This window comes from Tenrec ecaudatus, chromosome 9 (genome assembly GCF_050624435.1).
Source record: "Tenrec ecaudatus isolate mTenEca1 chromosome 9, mTenEca1.hap1, whole genome shotgun sequence".
Taxonomy (NCBI): Eukaryota; Metazoa; Chordata; class Mammalia; order Afrosoricida; family Tenrecidae; genus Tenrec; species Tenrec ecaudatus.
This window is the reverse complement of record NC_134538.1, coordinates 148,685,982-148,705,115: the sequence shown is the minus strand read 5'-3', so window position 1 is coordinate 148,705,115 and position 19,134 is coordinate 148,685,982. Positions and strand designations below refer to the sequence as shown.

The 19,134-nt window shown below is 47.3% G+C and overlaps 1 protein-coding gene across 2 annotated transcripts in view; it reads right to left on the bottom strand.

The window, feature by feature from the left end:
- Positions 1-19,134, bottom strand: part of AHCYL2 (adenosylhomocysteinase like 2) — a 140,210-nt gene that overhangs the window by 27,236 nt on the left and 93,840 nt on the right. Inside the window, exon 2 of one of the 2 annotated variants that reach the window (XM_075558650.1) lies at positions 6,407-6,518. In XM_075558650.1, coding sequence (XP_075414765.1) covers positions 6,407-6,518 — 112 coding nt within the window. The remainder of the gene's footprint in view (positions 1-6,406; positions 6,519-19,134) is intronic. The other variant, XM_075558651.1, reaches the window with a different exon arrangement.

The window sequence follows — 19,134 nt, the reverse complement described above, 5'->3', positions numbered from 1 at the left end:
TGATTTACCCTCTAGTCTCTGAGGAACGCGTCCTCCGCAGCAGCCCTTGATGTCTGGAGGGCAGGGGGCTAGAAGGCCTGCCCAGGAAAGCATTATGTGGCTCTTGGTGGGACAAGCAATACTGCTAGCACTTTTCAGGGGAGAAGATCCCAGGTGCTCGGAGCTCCTAAGGTCTCTGATCTGCTTAGGTGCCAAGAACTAAGGCATTTCAAGGATTTCTGAGCCCTGGGTCTACCTCTGGGAGGTAAGTCTGACCTTGCCCAGTTAATCAGGTCACTACAAAACCATCCAGGCAGTGGGGGCTTGGGCAGCTCTCTTGGAGCTGGACAACTGCCCTGGAGCAAAGTCCCACCACGAGGCACGGGAATGAACACAGGCCCCAGGGAGGCATGGGAATTAGTAAATTCCCAAAGAGACTTTTGTTCTTGAAAGAAGTTAATCTGTACAAGAAGTCGGTGCTGCTCCCTCCCAGCAGAGTGAGAGCTCAAAGGACCTCTGGCCCAAGAACAGCTTCCTGGCCCTCACCTGCCCGTCAACGACACTCGGCAACTGTGAATAGGTTGTACTGGGGGCTCAGGGAGCCAGGCTGGTTTCTACTCCCCAAGAGAAGAGAGAGAAATCCTGACCCAAGCGGAGAGTGTGATTACTTTTGAAGACCATGTTCATATCCCGAATAGCTTGAAAATTCAAGTCCTTGCCCAGAGACCTGATGTTCCCCATGGTGGTTTCAGTAGAGGGGTTAAGGGTCCCAGGGGCTGAGGGGCTCTGGTTGAAGCCTCAGGCTGTGATCTGGGGTGTATAAAGTAGAGGCAATACCAGAATGTAGTTCAGAGGGTGGTTAATTCATTCATTAACCATTGGTTTGTTCCTGGTTTGGTCACTAGGAAGGCTGGGGATGCAGGACTGAGATGAATGGTCCTGACCTTCCTAGAGCTTTCAGTCTAGTGGGTGGGTCAGACATGAAGTAATTAATAATGAACAGTAATTTACTGTAATTAATCACCCAATTTAAAAGGTTTTCCCCAATGAGATTGTAATATATGCTATAAAGCAGAAATCAGGATGCCATATGATTGTATAAGAGGAAGATCTGATTTGTCTGAGTCCAATTGTTGAGAAGATTAAATAATACGATTAAGTAAGCAAAGTGCTGGGCCTACTGTAATAGTCCTGATGATTATGATTTCTTACACATATTTTTAATCCCACATCAAATATAACTTACCTTTAAGGGTTCTTACTTAGTTTTAGGATTTTGAACAGCAAAGACATACATATAATATCATTTAGCAATAGCAATGTTTCTGTTTTGGCCAACTCTATCATCTCCTATTAGTCTACTGCAGCAGCAGGTGGCTGGCTGGCGGTGATTAAAAGGTTGAGGCTGAGTCCTACCTCTACCCAGAATAGCTCTCCCCTCCTAGGCCTCTTCATATTCTAAGGATGAGTCAGGGGAAGAAGAAAAAAAACTTAAGAGAAGCACTCTAATTTTTGTCTTGAGTTGTTTTCCCTCTCGCACAAAGCAAAGGGGTATTTATATTCCTTCCCTGTTCTAGATGTTGTGGAAGAAGTGGTGTTGTACTTTCTGAACTGTAACTACTTAGGAGTTAGTTAGTCATAGTACTTCAACCAGTGTTTTTCTGAGTCAAATGGATTTGTTTCCAAAGAACCCTTTCTAGAGGCCTGTTATCAGATGGGAACTGGACGTATCCGTGGTCTAGCTTGTACTACCACTACCATGTGAATCCACCACGGTCGTCAGATTCAGACCAAACGGGCAGACTGTTTCTGAACTAGTTCAACATTGATACAACTTTTCTAATTCTCTTCAGCAGCATTCACTTCTACCACTGGATTTAAGATAGCACAATTTTGAAGAGTTCAAATAGCATTAAAGATTTTTCCTAGGCAAATTAAAAAAAAACCCTACCCAGAAGTACATGCATGTTTGACTAGTGGTTTGTACCTGCTGGTGTAGTCGGAAGCCTACAGTCATAGTTTACTTATAAGACAAAGGAATGAAAACCAGGACAATAACCCACTGAAGTGCAGATCTGAGATCCCAGGGCCTAGCTTTATCTCTAACTGTCTAAGTGACCAATTTTCAATTTATCCAACTGTAAAACAGGGACTTTAAGAGACCCCACTGCTTCCCTCTCCCCTGCAGGCTCTTCCTTTCCCCCACGACCATCAGGAAATGATCTTATGAGTAAATAATACCAAAAAAGGTATTTTTCCTAGGTAGAACAATAATATAAAGAACACTATCACTTTATGATAAGAGGGTCTCTTGCTTCAAGATTCCGCACCAACACCCCCCCCCCCACCAAAAAAAATTCCCAGCCTCAAAGCTTAACTTGTAGGGAGGACTCTTTATGCACAGGAGGAGCATCAAAGTGTTTGTGGGAAAATGGAATGAAAAGATAATGGATCCCTCCCTGAAGTTTGTGGAGCCACTTAGTGGAGCCCCTCTGGGCATATATTCCATGGCTCAGACCTGCCGCAGCCGTTCTCGTTCTCGCAGCAGTGTGAAACAGTGGGTAATTGCCAGGAGAGGCACACTAAGGACTCTGGTTGAACTGGTTGGTTTTGTCAGACTAGTTTCTGTCAGGCATTCCCCTTGGGTCCAATCGAGTCACTTGGTGAAGGAGTTCGCAGAGGGCTCCCGAGCAGAGCAGCAGGGGGCCGCACACAAGCACCATAAATAATTGGCAGGAGATCCATGAAGAGCTAAGTGAGCAACCAGAATGCAAACAAACACAGCGGTGGATGCCTGGGAACATCTGGAGTGACTGCGGCTTTACGGGAGCCGATGATGAATGGGGGGCTTGGGTCTTCACTCCTCATCTTCCACTATTACCGTTTCCCACCATTTCCTCATGGACAACTCACAGAAAATTATACTCTCATTCAGAAGAATAGTCTCTTTCATTCTCTGCATTGTTTTCATGGTTTTTTTTTTTTGGGGGGGGGGCGTGGAGGCACAGGGGGCAGAGGGCAGGGACCTTGGGGCAAGAGTCTTGGGAAGTTTGTTTAAAAAAAAATAATTGCAGGGATGAATGAGGTCCTGGTCAGTCTGGGTTCCACTAGAATTGAGCCCTACTTCCCAAGGCACCTGCCAGCATCTGTTACATGCTGTCCTTGTTTGAAACAGCTTGTCGGCTCTTTTGTGTTCTGCCTGTGGTTCAAGCTAGGAACCCTGGGGGGGTGCGGGGGTGCTGTGGCAGCGATGCTACAGAAGGCAGAGCAGAGCTGCCTCGTTGGGTCCCCAAGGCTGTAAGTCCATGGGGACAGACCACCAGGCCTTTTTTCTCGTGGAGCCACTAGTGGGGTCAAACTTCCAATCTTAAGTTCACACCCCAGCACTTAAACCTTGCTCCCCTGGGACTCCTCGAAAGGAAGGGAGAGGTTCCGAAATGAAAGTATGGGAAAGCTGAGTACTAGGACAATTAAGAAGGGAGAGTAGGCCAGAGTCCACTTAAACCTCTAAGTAACTTCAGGAAATGAAGCACTTAGAAAGAAAGGGATCTATCTTCCAGTTGCTTCACATACATAGAGTATTTTCAGAGAGGTCACCCGGGCACGCAGCATAACAAGAATATCTCTGGACACCCTTTGCTGGTATTTACGTGCTGAGTGCTTCTATGTGTCAGCCACAGTTCGCTGTGCTGAGAAAGGAGCAGTGAGCAAACAGAAAAGAGTCTCTCCCTCATGGATCACACAGTCAAACGAGAAGACAAAAATCCACTAGTAAAACATCTATCAGATTAAGCCTCAGGGTGATGGAGAAAAGAAAAGAGGGGAACTTGATGGGGAGTGATGGACAGGGCCTTGGGAGTGCATCCAGATGGAGCCCAATGAGAAGGTGGTCCTCGGGTAGGATGGGAGGAGGGTGGCCATCCAGCCATGTCTCTATCCGGAAAGAGGGCCTTCCAGGCAGAGGGAATAAACACAAAGGCTTTGAAAGCAGGCGGGTGCAAAGAGCCTGCTCTGGCTGGAGGGAAGCGAACAGTTGGGAGAGGGCGACTTGGGGGAGTCGAGCAGATTTCAAACATGTAATGGTCCGCAGCCTCGTGGGTCCTTATAAGAACTTTGGCCTTTTCTCAGAGCAAGAATGCAAGGCTCCTGTGCTCACTGTTATAGGATGTAGGCTCTAAGAGACATGCACTCGCAATCTTACGGTATTGATAAAGCTGTGAGTCAGCTCAATTCTTCCTGGCTTCTCGTTTGCCGGGCGCGAAGGGCTGGCTCTCTGTACCATCTCCTAGAATGCGCCTTTGCCTTTGCTATGAGCATGCTCAGCTGCGAAAGCTTTCCAGGCTCAGAAGTCAAATGTGGGCAAAATCTAGACATGAGATGTCTCTTAATGCCAAGTCCCAAACTATAGGCAGTAGGCATTTTCATTTAGAGTTTGCTTAAATAGGCTAAATAAATGTTCTTGTGAAATAAATAAATAAAACAAAGCAACAGTGTGTGATTTAGCTACTAAAGAAGCAATCATACTCTGAAGTTTCACTACACAAGCAGTGAGCCAAGTTCTGGAGAATAACACTTCTTATCGGTTGGCTCATACGACATCTGGACTGTGAGTCCATAGGCATAATGTTTTTAAAAGGACACCAAACAACGCCAAGTACAATTCTAACCAGTGCAGGGAAAGAATGCCATAAAAACCAGGGACCTGCGCAAGATTCTTTAAATATATCTATTACACCCCCCAATTAAATTAAAAATACATATGACGAATAGATGCAAAAATATGTAATATTTAATGTGTATTTCTGGTAAAATGTTGATTTAAACAAGGACACTTAACAATCTGGAATAGATCCACATGAGGTGACCATGATGCTCTCCAAGATGAAACAACCCAAAGTGGTTATTTTTATTTCTAAGCAGAATCGTTAAAGTCCAGGGATTGTAGAAAGAACGCATCAAGAGCTAACTACTAGACAAGGCATCTGCAATGCTCCCAGGGAAGCTGGTGGCCGTTTGCCGGGAAGTCACAAAGAGGCGACTCTATGGGTTAGTGGGAAACCAAGTAATTGATCTTCAACTTCAGTTCCAGCTCCACGATGTTTTGACTCCAGACCCTCAAATGGATACATTAGGTTGACAATCTTTGACTTACAAAAATAAGTCAGTTTTATGTAGCTCAACCTACATGGTCTAACGTTGCAAAGGTGAAACTAGTCAATATTCCCCAGAGAGCTTTCAACTAGGGAACCCTACTCAACTAGGACACCCTCAAAGACCAATGCCATCACACCACTCTCTTCACATCAATATTTTTCAAGTACCCTCTCTGCATATGGGGGTTGGACGAGAAGACAGGTATTGGTTCTCTTTGCAAAAACACATTATTTGGTATAAATCTTTAAATAAGGTGCATAAATGCACAAAAATGTTATGTATATTCTTTTCAAAATTATCATAGTTTCAAAAGATATACCAGCTAGTTTAGGAATTTTCAACACTGCTTATGCCAGCAGAATAAGTTAGCTACAGAATTTGATAACCTACGATAAAAATCCATAAGGATTTTTGTCATGTGCTTTACATCATTCACAGTAGGGGTGAGGGGGAGGATGAATAAAAAGAGAAATGTGATAACCATCTGCCCAACCTAAAAGCTACAGTTCTCCAAGTAAGCTCTCTTCACCTCCACATGGCAAACAGTATCTCCCTCATTGTGGGAAGAACAGGTTAAGATTTCAGATGGCAACCAAAACTTCCTAAGGGATACTATTAGTAATGCGAGGAGGTAACTAGGGTAAACACTTGGCTTCCTACCATATTCGGACAGAGAAACAAAGTAAAAATCCCTGCCTATTGGATCAGACACGTCCTGGCTACTGGTGCAACAATGGTCAGGGACTTCAAGGGATCCTGTACTGGAATAGGTCATCTGGCATTGCATTAGATGGTACGGAACTCGTGCCACCACAAAGGAAGGAAAGGAGGTACATGCACTCCACTGTCACAGCTGAGGAGACAGGCAAAGGGCTCACTTGTTTGAACTAGCTAGAATGTCTTTACTGCATCTTGGGGCAATCAAAAATTCCTCTTGAATTGGGAAGTACAGGGGATACAGTCATGGTGAGCCTCTCACTTATGGTAAAAAAAAAATCATATGTGCTGCTCAGTGTAAATGTTCCTACCCTTCTGAGGAAATCAAAGATCTCAAGCTCTTTAATAATCTCCGCTTTGCCTCTATTGGAAGAAGGAGCCTCCTTCCATTAAGCTCCACTCTGAATTCCCAAGAGGAACCCAGGGATTCTATCCAGAATTATGGTCTTCAATTTTGACTTGGAGTCAAAATGTTTATTCCAAAGCACAGGCTTGATCATGTGTAATTAGCCTGGGGGGCGGGGAACGGGAGGGCCCACTGCCCCTTAGCACTTACCTGAGCTGTAGCTGTCAGTTGATGATTGAGAAATGGAGCGAGACAGAGAACGGCGTCCAATTTTGGTGGGACGTTTGTTGAATTCCTGCTTCTGGTCAGCAAATTGGATCTGCTAAGAAAAGAATCCCAGTTATAAACAGGACAAGAATCTCCACATTGGGACAGCCATTCAAGGCTTACATTATCGGCTCCTATCTCTTCTCCCAGCTGACCCGATTACATCAACCTGGATTTGGAATGTCCAGAACAACTCTTTGCAGAGAGGAATGAATTCTCATATTTTACCCACTATGTTTCTATCACATTTAAATCTTGGATTTTCTCTGACATACTTTTGAGAATAAAATTGTGTCCCCTCTACCCCTTACAAAAAAGACAGAAGGTGATAACTTGATTAAAATAAAATTTTAGAAAGTTGAATCATATTCAATTATGAGACAGAAATCTTTTCACTGAAATGAAGTGGGAAGTGAAGTGAAAGGAAGTTTGCAATGACCAAGTCCAACATTTATACATAGAGGTAGGGAGAAGGGCAAGATGCTTGCTAAAGTGGAGGGGCAGCAAAAAAGAGGAAGGCCCTTGAACCATGGATTGACACAGTGTTGCATTATCTGCAACAATGGGCTCAGCCACAGACAAAGTGAGATGGCACAGCCAGGGTTTCTTTCCTTCACTTTTGCATAGAATCACTATGAATTGGGACCTATTAGACAACACCTAACAACACCATATTTACATGAGAAAACGGAGGTAAAGTAACTCCCCACCCCAGTTTTCAAGATTCTGATGCTGGAAATGTGGTATAAACAACAACAACAAAAGAGGTTTTGCATTCATATAGAACTTTCTGGAACTGCATTCAAATCCTGCTAAGCTACTTATTAGCTAAGTGGTGCTGGGCAAGACGAGTCTCATTTTCTCACATATGCAAGAAGATACCAGTACTAATTTCACAAGGGTGAGATGATACAACGTACGCACACTGAATCAGGTAGGAATTCAGTATATCCACTCCACTCCCCACCCCTTCAGTTCTTGCAAGCAGTCCAGTAGTTTAAAAAAAAACAAAAACGAGTGAGAAAAATTAGCTTTCAGATCCTGGTAAATATGCGTCTTAGTTGTGGTTTAGTTGATTCTGACTCAGAGTGGCCCTACAGAAGAGAGGGGAGCAGCCTAGAGGGTTTCCAGGGCTGGCATCTTTACCGAAGCAGATGCTGCAGCTCGCTCTCTCTCAAGGAGCAGCTGGTGGGTTTGACCTGCCAACCTTTCAGTTAGCAGCTGGCTGCTTCACTGTGCCTCCAGGATTCCTTCACCAGGGAGTAGAGGGTTATTTTTCTTAACATTTGGAATCATAAAGTCCTAGCTTGATCATTTGTCTAAGCATAATAATGGCATCGAAGGGTAGATAACTGAACCACACTCTGAGGTTCTGTTTTAGACAGTTTTAGACAACTGTCATAAGAACTTTCTTATAGTTTCTCTTCCAGGGTTGGAGAATGTTGATACTTTTTAATATGCTATAAATCAAAGCTCATCTCCTTTATTTAATGACTATTCTTTTTCCCTACCTGAATGTTTGCTGAGATTCCTCGGCACAGAGGTGGGTGTACTGATAAGGACCAAAGATCTGACAGCTGATGGGAAAAGGTGGGTCCTTGATGGCACCGGAATGAAAGCAGGAGATGATGGTTGCATTTCCACCAAGTCACTGCAGCAGGGCACGGATGAAGACAAGTCCCAACCCAGGCCACGCTGCATTCCTGCAGAGCTACAGCCATAGGAACACATGGCGCCCACAGGAAACGCCATTGGATTAGTTCTTTCTGACTTACGGTATTAGCAGCTCTTGGAAAAAATGAAAAAAAAAAAAAGCCCAAACTGATCCTTTCAGTAACGTGGCACCTTATTCCAAAAGGACACAGTGTTCTTTCTATGCACTCATAGAAGCAGCCGAACGTGCATGTACTTCCTATGAAACATTCACCGCACTGAGCACAACGGCCTGTCTATGCCCTCATGAACCATAGAGGCAGGGGCTGGGTGCCCTGACCCCGGATCCTCAGGCACAAATGCCTGGCACGCAGCATTCAATCATTCCATTCTAGCTGTCTCCACTTCCTGGATTTGGTGAATTTTAAGTAACTATAGTAAGCATTAAGTGTACTGTTAAAGTAATTTTAAGAGCAACAAAAAGTTGGGCAGGGAAACGATGAGAAGATGAGGGGACAGTGGTGAGGCTTCCTCGCCAGATACAGCTCACCACCCTTGTTCGAGATGTCCTTGTCTGTCTGCTCTTTTGAGAAGAGGAGTCGTGACTGACTCCCGAGGCTCACATGGAGTCACGAAACAGCACCCACTAACCCTGCCTTAGAGAGACAAGGGAACTTCACACCGTTTGTGGGGAAACCCACTGTCTTTATTCACTGCGAGTTGGCATCGACTTGATGGCAGTGACCCAGAGTCTGGGTTTTCATTCCATTTATTCATGACTTTTAGGAAGTCCCCTCATGTACCACCACCACCACCACCACACAACACTAGTGGGGGCCGGTCACACTAGTTCTCCAGAGCTGCAGGTTCCCTGAGTACTCACACAGAGCTATACCATGTAGATACCTGGATGGATCGTTTACCTTAAAGAGCTCCCCTACACCAAGTTCTCTTCACTATAGAGTTTATCCATCGGCGGAAAGGCCTCCCGCCCACCACAGTTAGTTAGGGCTGTCTGTCCTTCCGCAGTGGAGAATATTGGGCTACAGAGGCTTCCTCTACTCACGGTCCTAAGATTTTGTTTACTGGTTAGACAATGGACTCCTTAAGACAAAATATTAAAGACTGCTTTCGAAGGTAGACTGTTTTCCCAAGAAATTAATATTTCTCTTTTAGTAATAACTGGGCTCTATGGGGAAGTGGGTCCTTCCCTGGCGTCTGTCTCTTCCCTCCATCATCCTTATGAGAGGTGATGTTCCTGACTCAACAGTCCACCTCCTTCACCCAGTAGTGCTCTCTGCCCCTTCCCACCCACCCCCTCACCCTGTGGTGCCTCGGCGGGTGGTCTACCCCAAACTTTCCTGCCTCATCTGTAACCCACCAGAGCCTTCAGAGCAACTGGTTTCCTCAGAAAGACCCACCGAATTCCTACCAGCATTAAGGCAGGGGAGGGAGAGCGGGCGAGGGCTGACCTGGTGCCAGAGGCAGGCAGGCAGGGAGGGGGTACAAGCAGCTGGCGTTCACAGCAGCAAGCCTGGCAAAGGGGAGCGGAGCCTCACCTGGGCTTTCATACCAGAGCTGCCACTGACAATGTATTTCTTCTTGCTGCTCCGCATAGTGACATTACCAGTCTCACCGCCACCTCTGTGGTCCAGGGACCCTAGTGGCTAGGCCTTTAAACCTTCTCATCAGCAATTCAGTTGGCTCTGGTTCCCACTAGCTTGGTTGTTTTGTTGTTGGTTTTTTTTTTTGTGTGTGGGGAGGCTATCCTTCCCAGGAATCCCTGAAGCAGCTCCAACAAGGCTGCCAGCCGCAGAGCCCCACTTTAATAAGGCATTTCTGTTAGTGGTTCATCAGCCATTCTGAATTCAGGTGGCTGTTTTCTTACATTCCCCCCGCCTTTTTTTCCCCTAAACACCTAATTACACGGATCCTCTGACCTCCAAACCTTAACAAGTCCCTAGACAAGGCCCAACTTGCATGAGCATAACAATAGCTTATTTATATAACTGGTGCACTTTTCCCCCTGCTATAATTAACTTGCTAATTAGGTTCCGTTTTAACCTTACCTCCTCCTTTTCCCTGTCAGATGATTTCTGTTAACTTAGTCTCATTAGAAAAAAATTAACCACCGAGCCCCTAAAACAATGTGGGAACTGATTCACAGTGAGAAAAGGAATGGTGCCAATGGCTCTGAGAGGCTCCGTGTCCTCGGGGCGCTCCTGTGGGTCCTTCACACACGTGTTTTGACTCTAGGGGTCTCCACGGTGTGGCTCACGATTGCTGGGGGACCCTGGGAGCTTTTCTTCCCAGAGTGTGTGGCTAATGAAAGGTGTGGCTGCAAGGGGAGTGCCGCACCTATGTGCCTCCTCCTCCTGGTGATTGTGCCTCAGAAAGACAAAGGAAAGGGCCAAGAATCGGGCTTCTTGCTGACGTTTTGGAAAGGGACCAGCTACTCTAAACTATGTTATAGTCAACAAGGACGGGAATATGATTTGGATTCTTTAACAGTAACTGTTGGTTGAGCACAAGACAGAAGATTAAAATGGAGCTAATTTTTGGTTCTTCCCCCTCAGGATCATCCTTTATTTCAGAAGACAAAGGCAATAAGATGTACTTATTGACATCTGGGGGAGAACAGAACTAAAGTCCAGCGGGCCGGCTCACAGCAGCCCCATGAGGGTCTGAGCCCAACTGTGCTCCCAGGGTTTTTTGCTTGGGGGGTCGGGGTGGGGGTGGGGTGCTAGATCACCAGGCCTTTCTCTGGAGCCACCTCGGGGTGGACTTGAGCTTCCAAGCTTTAGGTTATCAGCTAAAGGGCTGGACGAGGCTGCACAGCCTGAGGACTCCTTGAGGGGAGGAGAACTAAAGGAAAGGCCTCCTAGAGTTCCTGGGAAAATCCCATTATCTTTCCATTCTATTTTCCACGAACTCTTTGAAGCCCCTGGTCTTTAAGTGAATATAGGCAGCCAGTCCTATGTATAAGTGGCTCTTGTAATTTGCACAAGAATCTTAAAACCCCAGGCCTTACAATCCCCGTTTGACACCTGAGGAAAGGCAGCTCTGGGATGAGAGGGGATTCACCTGCGGGCCTCACAGCAGGCAAGTGATGGCTCTGGAATGGGGCCTGCCTTTGGATCAGGAGTGAAGCTCTCCCCCCTGGCCCACAACCTGCCGCAGAAGACCAAAGAGCTCCCTTGGCCCTAATCCTACACATACTAGCCTCACCTCATTCCTCTTAATTTATGTTATTTTCTTACCAGATTGGGTCTCAGAAATAACATCATCCCAGATGGTCCTGGGGCTGAAGAATTAAACATCTAACACCTTTCCCTTGGCAACCTCGCCAATGCCATTACCAAGCACCAAAATCGAACTCACATATTCAGGTTCACTATCACTCAGTGGTTTACTTGTATGACAAACACTGGAGACGAACTAGTTGGTATCTTTTCTACACTCTAAGCTGGCTCAAGTGGTTCGCTCTGAGCCTGAGGCTGCTAAAATTTGACCATAAGTCACAGCAGGATAACATTACCGACAAGGTAAGCCTGGCCGCTTTACAATTGTAACCCAGCAGTTCTCACAGTCAACACACTTGAAGAGGTGCTTCTGCTTCAGTGAGTCTAGGGTGACTGCCTGGGAGGTCCACACAGTGAATGCACCTGGCTACTAAACAACCGGTGGAAAGTAGAACCCTGAGACTTGGCTCTTCAGGTCTGGAACTGAATGCACGCACGTACATGTGTACACACACACACACACACACACACACACACACACACACACCCCACCCCAGTGGCTCTATTTTCAGTTTAACAATGAACAGGTCTTTAAGGGGTGCCGTCATAACTGGGAAGTATGCATACCTTAGAATAATTAACCTTTGGAGAACAAAAGGGCAGAATCTCCCAGAGGACAAAGTTCAGAAGAGTTAGGAGAGGAGGCGGCTTGAAAACAGGAAACAAAGGGATGAACGCTGTTAAACTGGGGACTGCAATCATGGAATGCAGTGAGCATGAACTGCTGGGTGGGAAAGGGATCTGCTCTGAAAACCTTCACCCAATTCACAATCAGGTGTGTGGGATGGGGGCAGTCTCAGTCCTCCCAGGGACACCTTAGAAGGCAGACATGAGGATCCATTTCTGAGAAATCAGTTACCAAACCCTATGGAGGAGCTGCGTTCTACTCAGACACACTTGGGGTCAGCCAGAATTGGACTCTATTCCACAGCAACTTTCTGGTTCTTGGTGGGTTTTTTAGCTCTCAGGTGGAGACCAGGGTTTTGAATTTAGAACAAGTTTCCAGGAGAGGCTGATCCTTCTGGGCTTACTCTCCTTTGTCACTATTTGATCCCCTCTTTCGCGACAATGACAGGAGCCCTGTAGCAGAGTGGGCTATGCACTGGGCTGCTAACTTCAAGGTCAGCAATTCAAAACCACCGGCCACTCCTCAGAAGAGAGATGAGGTTCTCCAGTCCCATGAAGAGTGGCAGGTTCAGAAACCCACAGGGGCAGTTCTACTCTGTCCTACAGGGTCACTGTGAGTCGGAGCCTACTAGACAGCAGTGAGTTTGGCTTTTTTGAATCAAGTGGAAGCAATGATACCTACTTTGCCTCCAGAATGTTCTGAAACAATAAAGTAATGTCTACGAAAGGGCACTGAAGACTTCACAGTGATGTGCAATCATAAATTATCATCTTATTCTTGTAGGTCAAAATATCTTACCCTAGAGTCCGTGGCTGTCTTGAAGTCCATTCTCTCTAGACAGAGTAGAACTGCTCTCAGTTCCCCAGACAAGAAATCTTGGCAGAAGCAGAAAGCCTCGGTTTTCTTCTACAAAGCAGCTAGTAGTTTTGAATTGCTGGCCTTGTTTTTAAGCAGCCCACTGCCTGACCCACAGTGCCACCAGGGCTCTTTCTGGATACCCAGAACCCTCGACACTTGCTCTTAGCCCAAAGGACGAAAAGCGATACCCTGAAACCTCTAAAAATTCCGTGAATGGTGTTTGTGCATGTTTTTCCTGGAGAAAGGGCCCACAGTTGTCATCAGCTCCTCAGAAGGGTCTCTGCTTGCAGTGTCAATCCGGGTTTGCGTTACCAGTCACCCCTCTACCACCATTTCCCCTAAAGGTTTCTGCCTCAGTTGCAGGTGGATACAGTTCCAGAAATTCACCCTGGCAGGTGGACAAGCTGCCCGAGCAAAGGCTTCACCTACAAGTGAGATTTCTTCTCTCCAAATGCAAGCCAGGTGGTGGGCTGGCCAGATTTCCTACGGAAAAGTACTGTGCTCTGGAGAGCCCGGGTGGGAGGAGGAAATATTTAAATGTAGAAACTTCAGAAAGGGTTACTGCTGATCTCCATGCGCACGAGAGCAGGCATCTCCTTGGCAGAAGAGAGGAAGGATTTCAGGGGAAGTAAACACACATTTACAAGGGCAATTCTTAAAAGGCTGTGTGCCTCAAACTTTTCCGGAGGTGACTTTCCTGAACAAAGCTATGACTATGACAACGCTTCCCAGGGAAACCATTGAGGAGCAGAGATCCCCCCACCCCTACCCCCAAGCAGAGGCTTCTCAGTGACTTGATGGTGTGTGAATGCAAAAGGCTGCCTGTCCACCGCCTTTGAGCCTGGGGTTCTTCAAACTGCACCCTGGCTTCTGTCCCCGAGGGAGGGCGGCCAGCACTGTGACCAGCACTGTGAGTACTGTCAGCTGCCGGCTCTGGTCTGATCCTGTTCTCAGAAGGGAAGGCACGTCCCACTTTGCTGCTAATTACTAGCAATTCGCCTTCTCTGCTGCAACTTCCTCCCTGATGAGGCTCCTGTTTCCTTTGGAGATGGGGATGGTCTCTGTTGGGAGGTTTCATGACACTCATGTATAAACTGGAACACCAGCTCCAGCAGGCCTGGGGCAGCTCTCTCACTCAACTGTGTGTAGGCCTGGTCTCCTGGGTTTTCAAAGGCACTTGCGCATATCACAGGTAAGACCTGGGAATCTATAGGTAATCTATTTGAGAGTTGCTAATTTTGCTGGCTAAGTGGATTATCAGTGGCAGCCTAATGAAGCACTTCCTGACCAAGACAGAAGTTAATGATTGAAGCACTAACTGAAAGGAAGCCTCCCAAGGTTAATGTTTGGCAAGGAAAAGCTAGCAGATGATGCGAAGGCATTACTGAAGATGCACTACTCCCTACCCTTTCTCATTGTCATGAAAAGAAAGTGCTGGTCGAAGTTACTTTTGCAAAAGAGGAAAGGGTCAAGAGGTGGCTAAAGGGGAGAGGGGCTGTGTGTGTAACACAGATAGCCACGCTTTGTCTTGTTAACAAGTGTTCTCTAGGAGCTTCCACAGTCCCATCTCATAAGCGCAGGCACACTAACTCCCCTCCTTTGGGGCAGTTTTCCAAGGAGCCTCTCTTGCACAGGGAAGATGTATTTAGCAGGGAACGATAAGATGCTGACTGCCATCCAGTCGATTCCGACTCCCAGTGACCCTAGAGGATGACAGCACTGCCCCTGTGGGTGGGTTTCCAAAGCTTTGAATGCCAACCTCCTCTTCCTCCCACAGAACGATTAATAAGCAGGAACCACTGACCTTGTGGCTAGCAGCTCAAGGTAAGGCAGAGACATTGTCGCAAGTCCAGGGGTCCTCAGTTGGCAAACTAATGCAGAGTCCAATTTTTCTGTACTGTTCCTAATGTGGCCCCCAAGGAGGTCAGAATTCCCTCTTGTTATTAGTAAATGGCTACAGAGTCCATTTTTTTCTTTAGATCTAATGCACCCTACATTATAGGCTCTCTTTTCATCAAATATTTTTAAAGTGAGCACAAGGTTCTAAAAGAGCATGAAGAACAGCAACAGCAATAATGAACAACAGTCATAAAAACAGAGTTTAACCGCAGGCTCTTATATTGGGCTTTTGTTCGCAATCTTCTTGGGTCTGCTAATACTTAATTTTCAATTATCAACAGTTCGTTGACATACATAATTCTGTACATGATAAAAAACAACACCTGGAACAAGCTGTAGAGGGGCCTGACCACATTCCCATAGGGACATACACGGCACTGTCTGTTTACATATAAAGCGTCAATCTGTGTGAGATCTGTAAGCAGTCAGACTAAATCTAGAAGAAGCCAGACAGGTAGGAACAAATTTGAAGTTGTATTTAAAATGCTAGGTTTTATGTACCAGCACTTATTAACAAATAAATCCTCATTATCACTATATTCAACATGTTAGGTAAATACTGTACTTTGAAGAACTGTACTGAGAGCTGCAAGTCCCTGCCTTCTAGAACACACCTATGAAGAACAGTTGGGGGAAGCGTTTTGACTAGGGTGGGGGGCACCCAGGCATGTAGGAGAGAGGCGTCTGCAACCTTTTGAGAAACCTGACAGAACACCCTTCCCACAAGTGCTGGGTGTCTTTGATCACATGGTTTTTTTTTTTTCTTTACCCAGGAGAAAGCATCAGCTTGAAAAGAGAAATGCCAAGTGGTGACAGGAGACGGGAGAATAAACAGTCCCCTCAGCACCCTGGCAGCAGCAGGCAGGCCCCGCCCAGCCCAGCCCATCAGAGACAACCGGACAGCCTCTGCTCCCCTACCTTCCCAGCGTCACCCCGAGCTGCCAAACAGGGTGAGTTGACCCAGTGGGTCGGCACCAGTCGGAAATTCCAGTCACCACTGTTTCCAAAGCACCGGCCCTGAGAGGGACTTGTTCCTGGTGACCACTGTCCCCTGTCGGCAGTGGTGGCCTCTCATGATCGGGAAGCAGGAGGAAAAGCAAAGTGACCGGAGAACTCACCATCCACTCAGGCATGTGAAAGGCTGACGTGCCCTCACTCCCGTCCCACTTCTCCATAGTGCAGCGGGGGGGTCTAGGTCCTGAAGCAAAACGGAAAGTGCGTTTGGAAAGGCCAGGGTTAGCGGGGTGCCCCACAACAGACCCAAGCCCAGGGCTTCCAAAAGTTCACAGCGACTCAGAGAAACCGTGTGCCCTCTCGCAGGTCTCCATTAGTCAACTGCCTGATAAGCCCCCTTCCTCGCCAGCGCCAGCGTCAAAGCCCTCTGCTGCTGGTTCCCCACTCATCAGTGAGCATCTCCACCCAGGCTCTAAGTCTCAGGCTCCCCAAACACGGGACCTCACCTTCCCACTGAGAACTGTGTGCAGAATACAGTAAGACCCAAGGGCTTGGTCCTTCCTTTCCCCCAGTAGGGCACTCCTTAATTTTCTCCCGCCCCTCAGGACACGTCACTGGATGTGCTGATACCAAGATCAATAGAGGCCGCAGCCAAGGAGGCACTCCCTTTTCTCTAGGGCTTCTGGGTTTGGGTCAGGACAGGCCACGGGCGTTCCCTTGAAATCATGAGTTCCGGGGGCTGTCGGATGGAAAGTGCTATGCTGAGGTCGGGGTCTGGCACAAAATTCGGGCAAATCTCAGGCTAACTTCATATTGCAGGGGGTTTGGATGGAGCCAGGGAAGGCCTTTGTGCAGCCAGGACTTCATGAAAGCTCTGAAAAATGCTCTGGACACAGCTCCCTCTGCTGGCTCCTACATGAAGGCCAGAGGGGCCTCACTGCCCACATGAAGGGTACACAGGGGAGGGGCTTTGACTCAAGACCACTGCAGCCTCGAAGTCCCCCTCCCAATCCACTTTTTACCTACAGGTCTGTGTTCCCCACACCAACTGCTTCCCTCTTTGCCCTCTGAGGAGTTTGGAAATAAGGTACAACTAGAGGAAAAGCAATGCTCACATCTATTTTACTTGCTTCCTTCCTTCCTAGAGAGAGTCACTGTGTGCTCACACACAGAAGCAGTGGCGAGGGTGGCACAAGACCGCACCGTGCTTCCTTTTGTTGACTACAGGGCTGCTATGCGCCAGAACTGACTCAATGTCACCCCGCCGCAGAGTAGGTGACCAGTTCAGAGTACCCTAACAGAAGCCTAACAAGATGCCTGCTTTGGTTCCCTTTAAGGACCAGGGACTCTTTCCGCTGTGAATCCCCACTGCGGAGGACAAGCTCCCTGGGGCTAATGGCTATAGTATTTTATGACCTATTGTTCTTGGGGGCCCCTTGGGGGCCCCTCCTGCTAGATATGGCATGGAGAGAGAGGGGTAACATCTAGGGCAGAGGTTCTCAACCTGTGGGTCTTGACCCCTTTGGGGGCTGAACAACTCACAGGGGTCGGCCGATTCATAACTGTAGCAAAATTACAGTTAGGAAATAGCAATGAAAATAATGTTATGGTTGGGGGTCACCAACACACGAGGGACTGTATGAAAGGGTCGTGGCATTAGGAAGGTTGAGAAGCACTGGTCTAGGGGGAGAGCTACTGGTAGATGCCAGAGAAAGTGGGTTCAAGTGACTGCCCAGAGGTCCAGACTAGAGGGAAAGCCAGTGGAAACAGAGAGGGGCTGGTGGGCTGGATGAATGAGGCGTGTCCGAGGTCCCTCAGTTCACAGGGAGGGTGGAGCAGAGGAGCAAGGAGAGAATGGCAGGGGGGGAGTCAGGCTGCTGAGGCCATCGAATGGGGAGGATGAAGGAAAGCAGAGATGGGCAGGCGCAGAGGGAAGGTTGCTAAAATGCGGCGCTCAGGCAAGGCGTCAGCTCCGATAAAGCCAGGGCTCTGAGCAATGGCCAGTTATTATTTTCCCTGGGGCTCCCTTTCAATCAAACTTCTTCCAGTGAGAGGTCCATCTGCTGCCTCCATTTCCAACAGTATGGCTCACCTGCCTTCAAGGCACCGACCGCGTCTAAAATAAAAATGTGTTCCATCCTGCGGCTTCCTACTCTCCAGACAAGACATCTCCTCAGTGATGCTGTTTCCTCTGCCAACCAGCTATTAAAACCTCATTCGTCTTTCTCTCCCTCTTCCTTAGAGCCCATGAGTATTTCTGGATGTCCTCAACCGCCCCCCCCCCCCATGCTTCTCACTGTGCCCTCCTTGATCAATTTGCAGCGTCTCTTAAAAACCTTTCCGTTATTGCTACATCTACTCTTTCCTCTGGGCAAGCGACATCACCTGCCATTTCTGAATGTACAGCTAAGGACACTGGCACTGGAATGTGACGGACCTGGGTTGAGTCCTGACCCTGACACTCACCCCCCCACCCCCGCCCTTCCATTTTCTGATCTGTGAAGTAGGGGAACTAGCACCCATTTCACAGGGCTGGAGAGGACTTCAAAGCTGTGCACACATTAAGTGCTGATTAAATGGCAGTCTCTCTCACCTACACCATTACTATGCTGTGTTCCTTTCTGCCCCCCACCCCAAGTCCCCCACGCCTGCACTCATACTACCTCCTCCACTTGAAATGTGTTCCTTTACGCCTTCACCTCCGTCATCTTCACTTACTCAAGGTTTTCAAAATTCAGCTCAAATAATATTTTTGCCAGGAAGCCTGGCCTTAAAAAATAAAAAAAGAACTCTCACTTTCCTCTAATATTGTTCCTTGGTTGTATCATTATTTACACATGGCCTCATATTATTAAAAAAACATCTAAAACTTTACTGCCACCTCTCCAATCCTGACTCACAGTGACCCTACTGGACAGAGTAGAACTCCCCTGGAGGTTTCCAAGATGGTAAATCTTAAAAGGTGTGGAAAGCCCCATCTTTCCCCAGACTGGCTGGTGGGTTCAAACTGCTGACCTTGTGGTTAGCAGCCCAACTATGCCACCGGGTCTCCCCCATCATATTACGATGACTTGTATACATGTTTATCCTAAGTTATCCTAAGTTAGCATCAAGGGGGGCTTTCCCAGTTTGGCTTCCCCCCCCTCCACCCGAATAATATTTTTATTGACATATCTTATTCATGCCAATATACCGCATCCTGTCCCACACAGTTCTGTTGTTCAATCCCATCTGGTGGAGATATACAATCATCAATGCAATCAACTCTCCTCTTCCCCGCTTCCCACCCCCCTCACTTTCCATACTCTCAGGGAACCCTTACTCCTGACAGTGTCTCTGAGGGGTCATCTATCTTGATTACCACGTACTGAGCAATC